The sequence below is a fragment of the Pelecanus crispus genome, chromosome 2 (genome assembly GCF_030463565.1).
Source record: "Pelecanus crispus isolate bPelCri1 chromosome 2, bPelCri1.pri, whole genome shotgun sequence".
In the NCBI taxonomy this organism is placed as follows: domain Eukaryota; kingdom Metazoa; phylum Chordata; class Aves; order Pelecaniformes; family Pelecanidae; genus Pelecanus; species Pelecanus crispus.
In genome coordinates, this window is record NC_134644.1 from 162,911,376 (window position 1) to 162,930,927 (window position 19,552).

Consider the following 19,552-nt stretch of genomic DNA (forward strand, 5'->3'; position numbering starts at 1 on the left):
GGGTCTTGAACACCGAGACAAGGGTGAAAGCCTTAACAAATGTAACATAAAGACTTTAAAACAGGAGCTTAAATTTGTGTTATGAGAGCATTAACTGCAACCTGGAGTAGCTCTAGCTATTTTCTTAATATTTTAGGTTAAAAAATTTCCAGAGGCATAAGACTCTCAGCACAGGATGATAATTCCTCAATACTTTATTAAGGTCTTCAGTTTATACACCACCACTCTGTCAGCTTGTCACAAGACCATGTAAAACATCAGACAGAGAAGAGGGAAACATGTCGGCTAGAAGTGCAATAGACTCTCTGAACAAGATTAATGAAGAGTTCTGCTACACAATGCAATCAGAATAGAGTAAAACAACAGCCAACCTATATAGGTTGTCAAAATGAGACAAGACCATCTGTCCAGTGCAGATGTTTTACTCTCAGCACTTCTTTATGCACAGACATCCACAAAAGGGACTGACAAAGGAGTGAAAAGAAGTGAAGAGCTCCAAAGTCCAGGAGAGTTCAAAAAGGCTTAATTTGCATACAAAAACTCAGTTAATTCTCTAAGTTCCAAGTGCAAGTGGACTTCTGACTAATATTAATCAAACATGCCACCAATTTACCATGCAAATGTTTTAATTGTTTGAATCGCTCTCTTCCAAGCTTGAAGAGACAGAAGTACCACTCCACAGTGGTATCTTCTATGACAGTGACAAAGGACCACCTGCTTATAACTTAAATAAATTCCTGTTTTGTATAACTGAGGCTGAATACCCACAGGATATTATTAACATTTCCCCTCCAGCATCTGGTCTAATAAAGAAACACAGAACAGCTTTGCTGTAGTACAAAAGTTTACAGAAAGTTCAACAATTTAATTAAAGACAATACAAAATATGTTGTCTGAATTCAAGTAATTTATGTAAAAGTACATGAATGAGAAAATATTGGCAAGAGGATTTGGGTAACCATATTATCAGATGCATGCTTTTTGTCTCTAGAGATAATATACAGTCAAAAATACATTTATATTTTAAGTTACAGTAAAAGACAGTATTTTAAACACAATTTCAGGTCTACCAGCCCTTTAACATGAAAAATTCCTGTTACCATAGGACAAACTGATAGAATAAAAAAAAAAATGGAGCAATACTGAAGTCTCCGAATAAGCCTGTAGTGTTTGTTTTTCCTGTATCAAGGAGGGAGAAGACAACAGAAAACAGAGGAGTGTTTTGTTAGTGCTTCTTCTTCTCAGTTAAGGGTTTTAAGAAGTGTGATCAGAGCATCAGGGATGACTTTCATCCATATACCCCAGAAAAACCCACCCTCCTTGTGAGGAGACAGGGTACAGATCAGACACAGATCTTCCCTTCCACACAAAGCAGTACCACATCCACACAAGAGTGGATCCTGCAGGCAAAGCAAGCTACCCACCGTACTCAGGTACTTGGCCCCAACAAGCACTTTCTCTCAGCCTCCGGCAGAGCCACTATTCCTCTCAAATCATGAGTTATTTCTTCACGTTTGTCAAATATTGACACACCATAATCAAGAAGATGACTTCTGGGATTAGAGAGCCTGACACACCCAAGATTTCTTACCATGTGTCACTTGCCCTCCACATTTTCGTGGTCAGCTAAATAGTTTAACAAGACAACACATGATTAATTTCTTTGAAGATATTTTAGTTCATTAATTCTTGATAAAAGCATTGGTTGCAGTACAATAGTTTGACATACAGCAACAAGATGTACTCGATTTACATGCACAAGCTATTTAACAATAGTACACAGTCTTTCCTATTGCCATTATAAAATGAACACTACTATGACAGCTGACACAGCCTTCTGATTGCTCTCATGAGCTCTAAAAAAGTGATGAAAACAGTGTTCCAGTTGGGATGATGGCAAAGAACAGAGGTTTGGCCACTGCTGGAAGATTCCAATGAAGATGCCAGTATTATAATGGGAAACAGTGTTGGAATTACTGTAAAAACAGCTACAAAAAAAGCTACGCAAAATTGTTTTGATGTGTACTTCAGTTTAAAAAAAGAATACGTGGGAAATACTTACAGCTTTGTATAGAAACATACCAGGAACAAAAGTACATGCAGAGGAAGAAGAAGTTAGAGTTTAAGGCAAGACAAGTGTGTGAGTGACTAAAAAAAACCTGATCACTGAAGTACTGTAAACCAGCAGCAATCTGTCAGGGAAAGAATGCATAATTTTCTAGCAGGACTGGTTTTTGTGGGTTTTTTTGTTTTGTTTTTTCTTAGTGGTTGGAGGTTTTTTGGTTGTTTGTTTGTTTGTTTGTTTGGGTGCCCCCCCCCCCCAAGCTTCCCACTTTGAAAATGCAAGCCAAAACTCCTCTACATCTGTATTCTATGCCTGGCTGAGATTTCTTTCAGTTTTACAGTTTGGTCCAGATTCTCATGGTTTAATGTACAAAGTACAGTACACGGACTACTCACTGCAAGTTTTCAAAGTCTCCTTTTCAAAAAACAGATACAACACTGTCACCTTCATTAAAGGTTGATGTCAAAGTTTCAGTACTGCTGTTAAAGGGCTTTAGAAATGAGAACAGAGAAGTCAGATTTATGACCAAGAGATAAGCAATGAGCTCTGCAAAACATACACGTTACAATAAGACTTTTCCTATAGCAAATAAAAGTCATCAGGGGACTTAATTTTCTTTTTTTTTTTTAAAACATTTCTTTCTAGGTTTCCATAGTGCTAACAATTCCAGCAATAAAACTTTCAAAATGCCCTGGCTGTGCCTCTCTTTTTAGTGTCTTTTCCAAATGGTATTCAAACAGCTAAGAAACCCTCTCTTCTAAATGGTATTCAAACAGCTAAGAAACCCTCTCTTCTAATCAACAGTTATCAGTTTAGCATTATGCTATTGGCAAGTCAGATCCTGAAATATGATGAATATTTGATAGTTGTAATCAATTTATTCCTGACCATATAAAAAAGTACAGTTACATGTTACTGCACTGTCAGATCTATAATACACCAAGTAAGGCTGCAAAAATAAAAGGCAAAAAAGGAAAAAGGCCTCAAGCCTCCTTTGTTTGTAGGGGTTTTTTTTTTTATATTAATTGTCTCACAGCAAAAAAAAGTAGCAAAGGCTTAATCTTAAATACAAAGTTCTAATCTGCAAATCAGGTCCTCTAATCCAGACTGACAGTACACTTTCTTTCAACTGAACCACCCATTACAAACTTGCAATGCCAGCACTCATTCATACCCTGAAGTGTTCCCTGGACTTGTCCACCCAATCAACTGTTCACACCTTATTTTAAGCAGTACAATAAAAAAAAGTTGTTTATGGTTTTGAAACAGTTGGTCTGAATTCTTTAATACCACACTCAAAACTCAGCAAGACAAATTTAAGGATCTCTCAACTCAGTTATCAAAATATTGTTTACAAAGGAAAATGGCATGAATATGGAAGTACAGAAGGTGTACTAAAAAAATGACTTGGTAAAGAGCCTACACTGGAAACACTTACCTTGTCAAAGCATTAAAATGATCATCTTGGAAGACAATTCAGAGACACTTAGTCAGAATTGTGAAAAAATGCAAATTAGACTGTTGTAGATGACTCAAATATCTAATCTAAAGGCAGTGCAAAATGATGGCTGGTGAGGGGGCAACCAGTCACCTTGCAAAGTGAGGGACTTAAATTACTCATCACTGAACCTCCTTAATAATCTGCATTGAAGGACCTGACGAACAGCAGTGAGATTTCTGTCATGCAATTACAACTGCTAAGCAACCAATACACAACTCAAGAGTGATACTGTCATCCATGGTGGATTATTAAAGTAATAATCCATTAAAGAATAAGGTCAGAGGGGAAAGTGGTAAACATCAGTTGCCATTAAGTGAAAACACTTCTAAAATTTACAATTAAATAAAAAGTTAGATGATATCTTATAAAAAGAAGTACTGAACACAACAAAGCCACAATAAATTAGTGTTTCCGTAAAACAACATGCTGAAGGTTTTGTTCCCAAGTCTATACATTTTTACTGTCTGTTAATTCCTAAATATTGACAGCATAATTGAATAATTGAGGTACAGTAGTTTACATTTGTATACGTCTTGTAAAAAGGTTAATTCTTTTCTTCCAGTTTTTCTTCCTCATCACCGAAGAACAACAAAGGAAACATTCCTAAAATGCAGCCAATGGTCACTCCAATAGCTTTACCCTAGAGAAAGGGGGAAAAAATTAAGTTTCTCACTGATCAGTTGTTACTCATTTGCTGTGTAGTACCAACACAACCAGGAAAACAGGCCATTTGTTCTAGCTTTTGGTTGGGAGCCACATTTTTTTTTAGCATGCAGACTAGAAAAACAATCTATGAGACAGACACAGATATGACAAGGTTAGAAACAGCATGTGCTGTGATAAAAGACAATTCTGAATAAAGAGGGGAACGACCTGTGAAGAGCTGCAGAGGTGGTAAGGGAGGAGACAGAGATTAAAAGGATTAGTAGAAAGGCCAGGAAGACAGAGAAGGAGGAGAAAAAAAACCACCAAACAAACCACCCACAAAACACATTTTAGATGCAGTTATAAATTTATCTGCTTGCATCTGGTAATGCAAATTGTCTTCAAGGTCAGAAACAAGGAGTTCCTTGGAAACGTGAGAATTAGCAAAGGCACAAGGTGAAGGAAAAAAAAACAGATTGGAAAACATTTCATGATTGACCTACATGTAAAAGTCAACAGGAGAAAGAAATAAGAAAGGCAACATCCAAACCACATCACCAGCAGTAGGTGGATAGTGTTGAGAAATTTGAGACAGCGCGTAAAGAAAAAATGCTAGCGTGCAGGCTAAGGTGCTCAGAAGTCTTCACACAGAAAAGTACTGTGAATGAACTGCAGTGCAATGACAGGCTTTAGCCACAGACTCGGCTTCCACTGAGAAAACTTATGTTGGACAGACTAGAGGGTAGCCCACTGCCCACATGCCAATTCTTCTGCACTCAATGCTTTGACCTATCACTGCTAAAACCAGGCTTTTTTCCCCTTTAACTTTTCCTCAGTAAGTGTTTCTTCTCTTAAATCTGCAAAAATATTTTTTCCCCCATGAAGGTTCATTCTGGCAAAGTGAAAGAAATGTCTGGTTCTTTACTCAGTTTCTTATAATCTGTTTCTTTAATCAAAATAAACTAACACTCTTCATTAAAGCAGTGGGACTGCTTCAAACATTTCAATGTTAATTAAATAATCATCCTGAAAATGAATCTGCAAGATGAGTGCCCCATAACTGTAAACCCAGGCAGTGAATATTACTCAAATGCTGTAAGTTTACCCAGGGGAAAGCTAATTTCATAGCCAAGCTAATCATAGAACATTAGAAATGAATACATACTAGCACAGGTATATGAATAGCAAGCACTTGACAAAGACTGTAGAGGAGTAAACTACTAAGGGGTCATAACTTTCAAATAAATTATCTTATTACAGTAGCCAGAGCTCAACCCAGCTACATGCATTAGCATACAGGAAGTCATTGCAGAGACTATCCATGTTACTAGTCACTTATGGTTTGTTGCATACAAAACCCCCCCCAAGCCCAAAACAATCCAGTCTCATGATGCTCCCTGACATAGGCTCACAACTAAACCTTCCAGGAAGTGTGCAAAACATTAGTAGTCGTTAAGTATTTAATGGCAGAGTGACAAAAAGGATTTATCACATATTAGTTTAAACAAAAAAAGCTCCATGGAAACAGTGCCTACCTACGGGATACTCACCAAGTGTGCACTAAGACGCGTTTGCCACATATCAGCTTGTTTGGGTGTCAGATCAGGGATTGACAGACCTAGACGTGAAGCTAAAGCTTCTACATAACCTGCAAGACTGGAAAAACAAGAAAAGAACAAACAATTTTGGATCTGACAGTATCTTCTAGTGAAGACTTTGAAATATTTGAAGCACTGAACTTAAAATGAATAGCTTTTCCTTCAGCATACCAATAAAGCCATCGAGAGGCAAATATGGGAAAGTGTTCAAACTTCTGACAGTCACGCTTTGCAATTTAAGTTAACTAACTTTCTCACTGATTTAATATGCAATATTTCCAGAAAAACTTTATGCATTAAGACACAACTGGTGTGAGTATTATTGTATTTTTGCAGAGCTTGTAAGTAACACTTACTGGAGGAAAGGTTACACACACACACACTAGTTAGGAATAAGCTTTGTTATTTGCAGAAAAAAAGTCAGAGGAAAAGTGGGAAAGAGAACCATAACAGACAGCTTTACTTTCAGCAATTACTCAGAAATTTCCTTTAAAAAAAAAAAAATAGTCAGCTGCATCCATTTGTATCAGAAATAGGTACGCCTAGATCTGAAAACATTTCAGATATATAGTTGTTTTATCTAAGGAGAAGGAAATGTCTTCAGATCTAGGCATAACAATCTGAGGAGGTATATTAGGTATATTCTATCACAGCAATATATCACATCACAAAAATGTAATTTTCCATTTTGTATTTTAATGAACGCACTTTTTGTAGAAAAAGTTCTAATACTTCCTTAAAAGCAAGCATTACCTACAGACTACATTGAATCAGGTTAAACATAAGTCCCAATTTTATAATTTAAAATATATAATAATGTAATAGCAGGAGAGTTACTCTGTTGCAGAACTAAGGCATTGCAGCTTTAACCTCGACAAGAACCACCTAATATTTCATCTTTTTCTTAGCAAGGACTGAATACATTTCTACAGTCATGTAATTTACTGAAGCAAAATTCAAGAGCTAGGAAAAAAAAAATGAAGCAATTTCAGGAGTTTATATGTTTTAGTTCAGTAGTACCAATAGTGTTTGCAAGGGATGGGGGGGGGGGGGGAGAGGCTGTGTGAAAATAAGTATTCTTAATACAAGTTCAGACATACCCCAGTCCAGCTAAATCTGAAACAAGGTTTCCCAAAGCTGCAGCTGGAGGAAGGAAGAGGGAAGAGAAGGGGAGAAGGTGTCAAAGTAGTATTTTCACTACAAACAAAACCAACCAGCGCCCCTCCCTCCCTGCCCAGTGACCCTCACTCTTCTCAGTATATACAGCATAAAATACTAGAAGTAAGTTTCTTTTACTTTAGAGTTTTTCTTCTGACATTATTACAGTTTGTAATAGCAGCAGTGGACTAAATAATAGGACATGCAACTATTTTTCTCAACTTAAATGAAGAGAACTTGACAAATACAAAAAGACAACACTGACACCTGGAAGTCAATGTAACAACTTTTCAGATCAGAGTTAAAAAGGGCCATGTGTGGTTGCCAGTTTCATACAGCTAACACTGGACACCAAGCAAAGCCTTCCAGTGCCTGAAGAGGCACAGCAGCACTGGAAATAGAAGCTGTTACTCACTTATGCAGCTCTGATAAACATTTCAACATATCCATGAACTGTGTCAGTTTAGGAATAAATACTGTACATATGATTGAATAAAGTTACACATCTAAAATACATGATTTCACAGCAGATCTTATTGAGATAAGCTTGCTTGTCACTGTCTTGCATTGCAACAGAGGGCTGCAAATTTCCAAATGATTAACTTGTTCTGCTATATACATTTTCAATTAAGGTATCTGGTGCTTTCAAACAATGCTGCACCTGCAGTTGGTGGATCCATGAACAGTTTTTTTTTTCCTCTGACATTGCAGAGGCACCAAAGCTGTCGAGCACAGCTTATCAGTTTTGGCCCAGTGAAGGAGCAGGGTGGCTGCTTGGCCTTCCTGTGGTATCACACGGAGGCAGAGAAGCCACCAAGAACACCGGCCAACACAGTAAAAGGACACCAACACTGATCTTCACTTAGCCCTGCAAACAGCAACTTACAAATACATATATACACATACCTAAATATCAGACCCTAGGGAATTTAGAGCAGTTCTATCACAGAAATGCAAATACATTTTCCTAAGTGACCCAGGATTTGAACTTTTAGATTAGAACTGACAACAAGCATTTCAAAAGCTATTTGAACTGCAATTCCATTTCTGCAAATGGAATATGTCCTTGCTTCAACCACAGGTTGTTTCTTTATTAGGAAAGGCAGCTGCAAGACCAAGGAAGAGCCATTTCCAGCCCTGTGACCCACTTTCAGCCTAGAATATAGGTATGTGCCGTATTAAGTCTATACATACTGCATTTTTATTACTTGCCTGCCATAGTTGAAATTCCAAGGACAACTCCAATTGACAACTCTATTTGGGTTCCCTGAAAAATAAGAGTTCTCATTATTTGAGGGATTTGGAGTTAAAATAGATTATATTGATTCAACTGGCAAAAGTATTGCTTACTGCTTGTTTATGTTAAGATTGAAAGGATAAACGGACATTAATTCTACTAGATCTGCACAGCTCCTACCCTCCTCGTATATGTAGTTCCCCCTAGGACAAAAACTTACTTCTGATATTCTTTTAATATTTTATATTGTTTCATAATGGCCACCCAATGGACAAAACTGTAATCCCTATCTCTGCATACCATTTCCCCACTGTAATTCTTGGCTGATTGCACAGCTCTGAACACAAACTTCTACAAATACTGAGCAAACAAATAAAACACAGTATCATAGCTCCTTTTTCAGCTGAAGAAACAAAATCACACAACAAAACAGCACTACATGGTCCAAAGATGAGAGACAATGTGCATGCATTAAAACAAGACATGCTCCAGTTGGGTACAGGAAAACGTTTTCCACTGTGAGGACAGTTGACCATTGCAACAGGTTGCCCAGACAGGCTGTGCAGTGTCTGCCCTGGGCTCTTCTTTATCCCACAGGACAAAACCATGAACAACTTCATCTGACCTTACAGCTGACCCTGCATTGAGCAGGAGGTTAGACTAGAGACCCTGAGAAGGTCCCGAGCAGGAGCAAGACTAGAGACCCAGTGGCTCCAGCGGTCCCTTTCCACCTGAATTATCCCATGATTAAGATCACACTGTCAATGATAATTCTACATAAGGAACAGTATCTTTGGCCTTCATCCATCTTCCTGTTCCACTAGCCCATTTCATCTTCCAAATGAACAGGAAAATATCTGAGTGTTACTCAGAAATGCCAGGCTACATCAATACAAATTGGCATCAGCGCTAACATTGCCTGCATCACTCAGAACAAAGGAACACATCAGTAAAAACCCTGAGGACCTATTCATCAACACATTACAATCACGTTACCATCAGTTGGTACAAAAAAACCCCGTATTGACCACATGATCATAAGTGTGTCTTGCAGCACAAATTAGGAGAGGAAAAAAAAAGCAAGCCTCTTCTCAAGTCATTAAAATTAGTTCCAATACTGCCCTTCAGAAGGAACAACATTCCTTTGCATTCTGCAAAGGCTGAATCAAGTATGGACATTTTCTTTAAAAAAGAAAAATTAAAATAGAAATTAGTGAGCTGATGCAGAGGAAACAGAGTCTTCCCAAAGCTCTCATTTACTCATTTAGTACTTGAACAATAGGAATCTTACTGACTTGATCAAGGAATTAAGTAATGAACTTACCGCAGCAATCATAATTGCGTTATCCAAAAATCCAAACCCTACAAAAGGTAATGCATTGTGGAAGAACACTAAAAGAAATAAGTAACAAAGAGAGAATAAATACTTTTAAGAGAGTTCACTAGTTCACACGAACTACTGAAATGTCAGTATAACACTGCCTTTAAGAGAAACAAAGACAAAATACACAAAATCCCTTTCCTACTACTTCTGTTAGTGACCTTTTTATTTCTGGCAGGTTTGGTAAAACCTTTGCTACACATCGTGCGTTACTAATGGCTTGCAAAGAACCAGTTAAATAAACCAACTTACTCTTCGCAAATACCTGTACAATTTTGGATGGAAGCCACTTATGCCTACTAACTGCATAAGAGAAATATTTAAAACTACACAAACTCTGATACCATCTCCAGTCCTTCCAACTGATGTTGCAGTATCACTGAAGATTACTAAACTGTCTCACCAGACTCCCTGTATTCTTCTCTTGTTTGAAATAAAGCCCGTTCCTCTGCAAGTCCCTGTACTCCTGTGCAAGAGCTCCATCTTCCTCACACATTCCTAAAAATTCATATTGTAATAGTATTGCCTGGAGCTAGGCGATTCTTATCAAAACTCCTTCAGCTAAATCTGCAAATGCTAAGGTGATTTTCACTAGTGTGTCATACAGTGTTAATTATCTCGGTATTCAACCCAAACTTCTGTATCTTGATTTTGTTTGGGCACTACGATGACGACAAGTTAGACTTGAAGCTGCTCCTCAATACATTGTTTAAGAAATCAAGTTCCATCTTTTGTTTCATGTGTTTTTTTCCTTTCACTCCTGAAACTCCAAGTAAGCCCTATTTGAAAATATTTTCTATTGCAGGAACTTGGAACACGCTGGTCTGAATATTTTCTAACAATAAGCACAGTGCTACTGTATCATTCCTTTTTGTCCTGCTCCATTTTCTCTCTCAAGTTTTAGCTTCTGATGGAGATGGGATTGACTTTGCATAGCATCACCTCCAGCTGAGTTTCAAGGTGCTAGCATCATGAGACCAAGTACGGCACCATTGACAGGCTACATGACTAAAAATACAGTTTAAAAAAAAAAGTTCTAACTTTCTAACATTTAAAACGCATCAGCTATTTAGGGTTTTTTTCCCCACTTCAGATGGGACCAATAATTCCTATATTTTATAAACTTAGAGACGGAAACACATGAAGAAGAAAGAAAGAAGAGTGCATGAACCCCACAGTCATGTGAAAAGAAACTGGTATGAGTGCCTTTTGGGTTTATCTCTTGCAGACAGCATGAATCCATGATCATACAAATAACAAAGCCACACTCAAGAGATCTTTCATGCTCAGGTACTAGAACACATTTGGACTTCTGTAACTACTTTGCAAGAACACACATACCTTCTTAAATGTACAGGTAAAAGACCAAAGCACAGAATGTATGAAATTTTCTAAATTACTGTTTTTTTTTTTTAAACCACCACAGGACAAAAACCCGAAAAACATAAATAACAAGAAAGCACACAGAGATGCCTAGTATTTTCAGAATGTGTGCACTGAACTCTGGAGCTACAAAGGGAGCTCAAATTCTTACTGAAGTTGACAATTTTGGAATCCATGGATTAAACAGAACCCCAGGAACCAAGAAAAAAACCAAAGAAAAGTAAGTGTAGATACCTAGAACAGGAAAGTGCTCAACCAAATACGTTTGCTCACTGACAGAGTTTAAAAACAAAAATACACTGATTTGGAAACTAAATCAGAATTTGAATGACCATGGTATTATACAGAATACCAAATCTATTTCCAGTTTCTCTACAATTTTATCCCACTTCTCAGTCCATTTAAAATATACGCAACAAGAAGCAAGTCAACAGTTTTAAGCTTAAACACACCCGCCTCCCCCCCCCGCCCCCCCCCCCAAGGTACTGCAGCATCAACACCACTTGGCTTACGAAAACAATGTTTGCTGCTGGCTTTGAACAGCGTGGTTTCATTTAGGCTTTCTGTCCTACTTCCACTAAATGGTGCACATTCTCCAGCTGAGGTGTTACGAAACAAAGAAGGCAGAGTGAGTGACTGTTGGTGCTTGCTTTGGTTTTCTGTTACTCCAATACGACAGGGATGAGGACAGACCAGCACTTGCAGGAGAAAGATGAAGCAATTCAAAGACAGACTGCACAAGTACTGAACCACATTCAACAAACATTCATCTTTTACCATGTTTCAGTTGTCCGGGAGATGGTGGTGCAACTTCCAACTTCTCTAGAGAAGTCAAAATGAAATGAGAAAGTTAGCTAGTTCATCACAAATTCAGTTTATTATACTATAAAGTGTTTACCAAATTACTAGCAGGCAAAAAAAAGCAGTTAAGAGGTTTAAAATTTGAAGAAAAATGCTTTACATCTACATTTTTATTATTTTTACAAAAGATAACATGATGTTAAAAGGCACAAAGTCTTAGAATGGTATTGCAAGATTAAACTAGTACAGTGATTATGCAAAATAACAGCATAAATTAGAAGCAGCCTGACAGCCATCTTTATTACTGAAAATTAGTAAAAACACTAAAATTAGAAAAACCAGGACATCTAAAGAGAATTGTATTTTATTTGTTTTTAGAGGTCCTCTAAGCATGCATCAACATCCTTTCTTCCAGAGACAGTCTGCAAAAAAACTCCTACCATTTCTGTTCTGACAGAAGGCATCTTTTAATAACTAGTATGAGAATAAAAGAAAAATACTACGACAACATTAGAGACCACTGATTTCAGTAAGAGCAGATCAAGTTTGGTCATTTGGTGCATGTTTCATGTATCCTGGCAACAAACCATTAAGAGCTTGGAAGGATGAGGACATCACTCCTGAACCTAACAGAGTACTCTATAGGAAGCTAATGCAGTCTATTAGAGGTGATGTACAGAACGCAGCAGCAACAGCCACCCATTTCACAGGGGCAAGCGAAAGAAAACAAGCTACTTTTTTAGGCTTTTGCTGGTTTGTGGGTGTTTTTTTTTTTTTTTAAACTTGGATATTGAGCATAACACTCCTTTTTAAAGCAGAAAAAAAAGTTGCCCCAGTATCTTCCAGCATTATGAAGACTGAGCTTTTGACAAGTTGCTTCCATACTTTTGATTAGGTAACTTCTATAGGCAAAGGTAAAAAATGGTAAAACATGAGAGGAGCCTACAACACTACTACCTCAAGTATTCAAATTTTACTTGGGGCAGCCAAGCACACTAAAAGACAATGCTGCAAACATAGGCTGTGAATTATTTGAGCATGTCTGAACTATGCAGACTACAGCACGTATCCCTGCATCCAAGTCACTCCTACATTCGAAGCTATTGTAAAGGAGAAACTAAAATATTCATTTAAATTAACTTGGGGGGGGAACGGTTAGGCTGTAACACCAATATTCAGACAACCAGGACACTGAATTCCTATATAATTTCATAAATTTAAGGTCTTAAACTATAACAACTTTCAAACATTAGCAGTTACTGAAAAGCTGCTTCTTCCCAATAAACTACCTAAGGTCTACAAACGTCAGTGGTACTCATCATGCAAGCGGGAGAAGTACAGCCCAAATACTACAGAAATAAAGATTCCCTCCCCCCCCCCCTCCAAAAATGCCAAGGAATTCACAGATTCAGACCTCAGGCTGGAGGAGGAACATAAGAACATCCCTTGGTAAACAGGGGAGCCCTGCAAGAGCCAACCTTCCAAAGCTGCAGGCATCACCGGTGCCCGACAGCCAGAACACATCACACGAAAATTTTCAGCTTGTGTTCAGGAAGGATGGGACCGAGGGTGGGACCCATTTTCCCAACACAAACTTCTGCACTTGCCTGCATGTGGTCTCCCTCCATCCTCACAGGTTCAGCAAAGCTTTTACAGAAGCATGGAAAAAAAGAGAGCCGCCTGTATACACCAGTACTGCCCTTTCAGCAGCTTTTCTCAGAGACAGCAAATTCATACAACACTGGGGAAAAATCAGAGCCACTTTGAACTGAAGAGATTAACTGAGGCCACAGTTTCCAAAAGCTCTTGATGCCCTGGGGGTGGCCAGGCAACCTAAGCCAGCAGTTTCACATTCCTGACGAAGCTTTCCTAACCTCCTCTTCCTCCATCCTGCTGGATGCCAGGGAGAGAATGAAAACCCAAAATCACAAACTCAAGCACAGGAGGTCACTGAGAGTCTGCTGCCCTCCACAGCTTTCTGCTCCAACGGGAAGCTATCACACTGACCAGCGTGGTTCCTTGGCTTCATGTGACACTGCCACTGAAACCAGCCCCGCTGAAGTACCATCTATCCATCAAGTCTAATTCTCCATATGCAAGGATTTACTGGTAAAAAGCTGTAACAGCATACATAAACTTCGAGGAAACACTCTATTTACATCCGAGGAAGACATCTTTTCATAGCTTGCCCCAGTTATGATATCCAGTTAATTTAGATAATTCCCAAGTGATGTATTTTGGGTACCAACACAGAAGACAGTTTGTCACACAATACTACAAAGCTCTAGAACATCAGTCCTGTGGATTTAACTACAACTGATGTTTGAGTTTGATAGCACGTGGCAGTCTACATAATTACACTCCATTCAGTGTAGCTAGAAAGCTATTAAAAAGCTAAAAGCCAGTGCATAATTGATTTTAGAAGCTTATTACCACAAGGAGGAATTGAGGACAAGCGTTTCGTAGGAGAAAAACCCCAATCTTTTACATCTATGAATAATGGGTGTTTCAAGTCACATTAACTGAAAAGGACAAACCTTCTCCTTTAGAACACAAATCAAGGACTATCTTGGGTTGGTTTTAAAGGGAAGGAGGCTGGGGGACACTACTTTGGGGGTAGAGGAGAGATAAGTTAGAGCAAGGTAGAGGGAAACAGCAAGGGATCAAATATAAGCAAAAATTCATCACTGACATAACCTGTTTTGGTGCCTTGGGATTGTGCTGGTTTTGGCTGGGAGAGTGTTAATTTTCATGATGGCACCATGCTCTGGAGACCAGACTGCTCTTGTCCAGCCATAGGGAACTCTTGTGTAGGTAACAGCATCTTCCTGCTGCATCCATAAGAACTTTCTTTTTTTTAATAAGAGAGTCTTGCTAAACTCATCAGGAAGCATGCCTGACATACAGCTTCCCTCATCGAGATAAAAATTAATCTGGAAAAAAAAAATCTGGGATCACATGTATTAATGAGACAAGGATAGAAGTCGTCTGACAGAAGCAGATCAGATAACTAAGTGCTTACACTCCAGAGAGGGAAGCTCCAATCCTGACACCCGCTGTGCCTGAGCCAGGATACACGTCTCTCGCCTGGAGAGGGTATCGAGTCCCACCCTGCTCAAAGCAGGGCCAAGTCAGAGCAGGTTGCTGAGGACCTTGTCACGCAGTACCTGCAGGACCAGGCTCAAGGGAACGGCTGTCCTCTGTGGAGCATCAGAAGAAGGCTTTAAGGACAAAGATGACTCCACTGACAGCTGAAGTGCGCCCCACCACTGCGAGGTACAGAGCACTGCCTGCTACAGGGAAGGGTGCTGGACCAGCTCAGCTCTACTCACAGAGGCCAAGGCTTAGTTTAAAGCTGGGACATTGGGAGGAAAAAAAATAATTAAATCAGACAGAATTAAATAACCACTGTGGCATGAAACAAGTAACCTTTTTACAGAATCACTTCCAATACCACCTCTTTAAAGCCTAACATACTTAAACTCTGCAAGATATGAAGGCACCAGGGGAACACATCTCTTAGAGAGCAAAAAAATTCTTTAAAGCAATTCTTTAAAACTCTAGATAGCAAAACCTATTTCAGAATAGAGTATTTATTCACAGGAAGCTGTTCTCACTACTTGAATTTTCAAGGCTCAGCAAAAAAAAACAAGAAAAAAAAACCTTCAGAGAATACAGCAAAGGAAACATGCCCTTCACTTGTTTTACTGGAGGGAAAACAAAAGTCCAAATTGCAGAAGCCCCTTTCAAGAACTGAATTCAGTCAGAATCAAACAGTTCAGAGTTTAAATGTCTGCGGAAAAAACCCTAAAGTACTCCAGTGCTGCATTTCACAACAGCCATTCACCAGCTCGTCCTGTGCCATAGTGCTGAATAAGACACCAGAATTCATCTAATTGCAGAAGGAATAAAATGAAATGGCAGAGTAAGGAATACTATTGTTTTCTAACTGATATTAATTTCCATAAAGTTATAAACCAAGATTCAAGTGAAATACAGGTCACAAGCCCTGAATTAGCAAATTCTGGGGAACAGAGAAAAAAAAATTAACTGCCTCTTAAGCCTGTTCTTGAGCTTCTTTGAATTTGCACTATCACTTTTCTGCTAACTAAATACTTTTTTTTTTTAAATAGACAGAAACAGGGGGTGGGGAGGGGAGGGCAGAGCAGGAGAGGTAAAACTGTTGACATAAATAATACCATTATCCACAACTTGGCCCAAATCCAGCAAGTTAAATTAACTCTGCCAATTGTAGCCAATTTAAATCAAGACAGTACTTGCAATTTAGTTTTAAGATTATTATTCTTAGCTGACAAAACCCCCAACTGACTAGCAGGTAATGGCGGTGCATTTATTCAGATGGTAAAAAAACCCAAACCAACCAAAAACCAGAACGTTGTCATCACCGGTTTTTGAATTATCCATTTTTCTATGAACTGGCATACAAGGGAACTTGCAAGCCTAAAGGCACATATTATTATGTTTTATTCAAATTGCAGCTAACACTGACATAAAATTTTATAGCTAAATCTGTTACTGTCACACAGGGGCAAGAAACACGTAACAATGATAACAGGTACTATGGCCAGTGCTACCCTAGGAAGATAAATGCTACAGCTGAGTATTGTTAAATCTAAGACAAGAATATGAGCAGTATTTTATAGATTTTTAAATAGTGACCAACTTGTTAATATTTTAACAATGAATATCAAGAAGGTAAGGGAGAGGAATATGAAAAATATTAATAATCTAGATCCATTATAACCTCATTGTAGGCTCTGAAGGTTAGTGTCTCATCTGGAAGTTATGGAGGGTTTTGTCTCAAATGCATCAATCTGTTTCGTCCAAAAAGCCTGTCTGGGTCACTTCAGCAAGTCATTCAGATACACGTCATGGAGACAGCAAGGGCTTCACTTGCACCGAACAAGAAATCAAAGCAATTGCTTTCTGATAAAAAGAGGTACTCCTTTACACATGAGTTCATAAGAGGGTCTTTATCTCCAAAATTCAGGATTGGAGCCTAGAAACAAGATGTGTGTTATTGCTTTGTTCAGTATCTAAGGGTGGAACCTTAAGAGTAAATTCTGACTATGATGTACTAGTTCATTCACGGAATAAGCTCATAAGGCACATCCCCATCTCTCCTTGTTCCTAGGCTGTTTTTCTCAAGGTTTTAACAAAAACAAAAAAAAAAGCAAAAACCTCAGTACATACAGCAAAACACAAAGTTGAAAAACCATGTCCACTGATCTTCATTTGGGTTCCCTTAATATTCCAGATGGGTGAAAAAACACAACCCCAAAACAATCCATGAGTTCGTAGCAAAGAAAAAATTCTGCATCATTTGTTAACTCAGAAATGGTTTCCTGTTACTACAGCAATTAAAACATGAAAGGATGCTGACTTGTGCAGTGCTAAATATAAACTTGGCTGTTAGCCCATTCAGTCACATGCACACAAGAAGAGAAAGCTGAGCGAAGCACTAGTAAGAGATGAATAGACAGAGGACATGATAGAATCATTTCTCTACTATCCCTGAAAAGATAACTATGTCCAAACAAATATTCTGCATAAATACAAATAGGACACTATGGGCATTGAAGACCTTTTTTATTCTCTCTGTAACACTGTAGAAAATTACACAGTGATTATGTTCCATCTCCTTCCCTTAAAAACCTTGAAGATGCTTGCCTCAAGATTCAAGACGGTTAATCAGCTAAAATAACAACAATGCGGAAAGGACTTGCAGTTTGTAATGGAGATGCAGGGTAAGGATAGAAATATGGAGTTTGAGCTGTCTCCTTCAGAGAGGTATGGAAAATGTCAGAAAAACAGCTGTTTTTTTCCTTTCCTGGGGCAATAAGTATGGTTTTGGGCAGGTGGGAATAGGGCATAAGGGAAGTGTTCATATAAAAATGCCAGAAACATGGTAACATTGAGGAGACTGAACAGGAAGAATAATGTGGTATTCTGATCTATACATTCCAGAAGTGAATGGTTATATATTATTTAACAAAAACAAAAAAAAAGATGGTACTCGAGTGCTGCCAAGAAATCAGCTGGCTGCAGCAATTCCCTGACTGGAGTGAGCCACCCACAGAGCCAAAATTTTCTTCCTCAGAAAAACCAAAGTAATACCCATCATCCCAGAAGGAGGTTGGCTCTTCTTTCCCTCCTCACCCTCTCCATCTCAACACTCAGGAACTGCAATGAGTTCCTGTGAGCTAGAGGGACACCTCCTAAAGGCATAGTAAACTCTTCTGTCTTTGAATGACCAAATCTTCTGCTGGGATTATTAACACCCTCCCCACTAGCTATGGAAAAAAAACCAGGTGAGTACTTCAGACTAACATTAGAGTGGAATTAAGCTGATCCAGATATGTAACTGTGTTTCAGTAAGATGAGGTGTTGGCACTTTTCTGTTAGCACTGATTTTTCTTGGGCCACTCTGGTTCAAGATAAGCATCTATCCATCGTTTCACCAGTTTGCAGCTAAGCAGAGCAGCAGCTCAGCAGCAGTGATGGAAGTGGAAACAAATGAGATCACAGTATCTATGTATTATCAGGGTGTGAGATTAGGTTTTCGGCTGTCCTCCATAGCAGGTTCATGTAAGAAGATAAGCAAAGCAATTCTGTGGGACACCACAACAGATTTGTTAACAAGAGTTATCGGAGCTCTGTGCACAACCAAATAGATCCAATCTAGTAGAGGGCTTTCACCACCTTTAAATAGAAAAGCATTAGGCATCACTGATGCCTACATATTAGTGCCCATGAAATACCTAGGGAGGTGCATAAATAATTATAATATCATTTATTTAACAGTGTTCCCCCCAGGCCCTATTCTTAAAAAGAAATCTGAGAAATTCAGAGATTATTTTGTGTATTCCCACCCCTCCACTCCCTTATGCCCTTCTCCCACCACACTTATTTCCTCAGGAAAGAAGAGGGGTTTAAAAAAAAAAAGGTAATTTATGAAGAAGAGTGAACACCATTGGCTTTCAAGCCCAGGGGCGTGATCCCGTGCTCACAGCCAGCAGTACACCTCCCTTAGAGGATGAAGCTGACTGATGACAGCCTTTGCAGCACCCGGGTAAACAGGGATGCTCCCTCCCACTGCCCTAGCACGAAACAGAGCGCATTAATAACATGGGGTGCTTGTGCCTCGTAGCAGCAGTGGACCAGGTCCACACTATACTCACTGGCTTTTTCCACCATGCTTGCTGTTTATACTGTCGTCCTCAGGCACAGAGTGTGAGCTTTTACCTTCTGCAATACCCAAGGGTCTTGAAATGAGAAGTGACTTGGTTAGTATCAAGAGAGATGCACAGCAATGCTTACTGTAAGAGCAAATCCAAGGCCAGCAACAGCAGTGCTTCCCACAGCCACTGCTACCAGCAGCACCCGTACTCAGACAGCAACAACCCTGCCAACAGCCAACACCACAGGCAGGCAGCTACGGCAGTGCAGTAACACCAGGAGGGCAACTGGGAAATTTGATGGGTTTGGTGGGATTTTTTTTTCCCCCCCCTTCCTTTAAGAGAACTCTTCTATGATCTTTACAGAAAGCTGAAGACAAACTGCTATTAAATCACATACCACTAAGTATCAGTCTTTTCTTAAGCAGACAGTTTCATTCCCTGCCTCAGGATAACCTTGGAAGCAAGTAAGACTGCAGAAATGAGCTTCTCTCTGAAATAATTCTGAATGCATATAGAGTTTATTGCTTTTCATTTGTCTCAGAATTAAGACAGCTACCCAGAATGAGAGACACAAAGCGGAC

General features: G+C 39.0%; 1 protein-coding gene across 1 annotated transcript in view; it reads right to left on the minus strand.

Annotated features, from left to right (window-relative positions):
• Positions 1–3,074: 3,074 nt before the first annotated feature.
• TMEM65 (transmembrane protein 65) overlaps positions 3,075–19,552 on the minus strand; it is a 30,922-nt gene continuing 14,444 nt past the window's right edge. The window contains exons 2-7 of the mRNA XM_075705451.1: positions 11,746–11,790; positions 9,529–9,596; positions 8,180–8,234; positions 6,910–6,952; positions 5,762–5,867; positions 3,075–4,206 (exon numbers count right to left, since the gene is read on the minus strand). Of these exons, the coding sequence (XP_075561566.1) occupies positions 4,111–4,206; positions 5,762–5,867; positions 6,910–6,952; positions 8,180–8,234; positions 9,529–9,596; positions 11,746–11,790 (413 nt within the window). The 3' untranslated portion in view covers positions 3,075–4,110. The remainder of the gene's footprint in view (positions 4,207–5,761; positions 5,868–6,909; positions 6,953–8,179; positions 8,235–9,528; positions 9,597–11,745; positions 11,791–19,552) is intronic.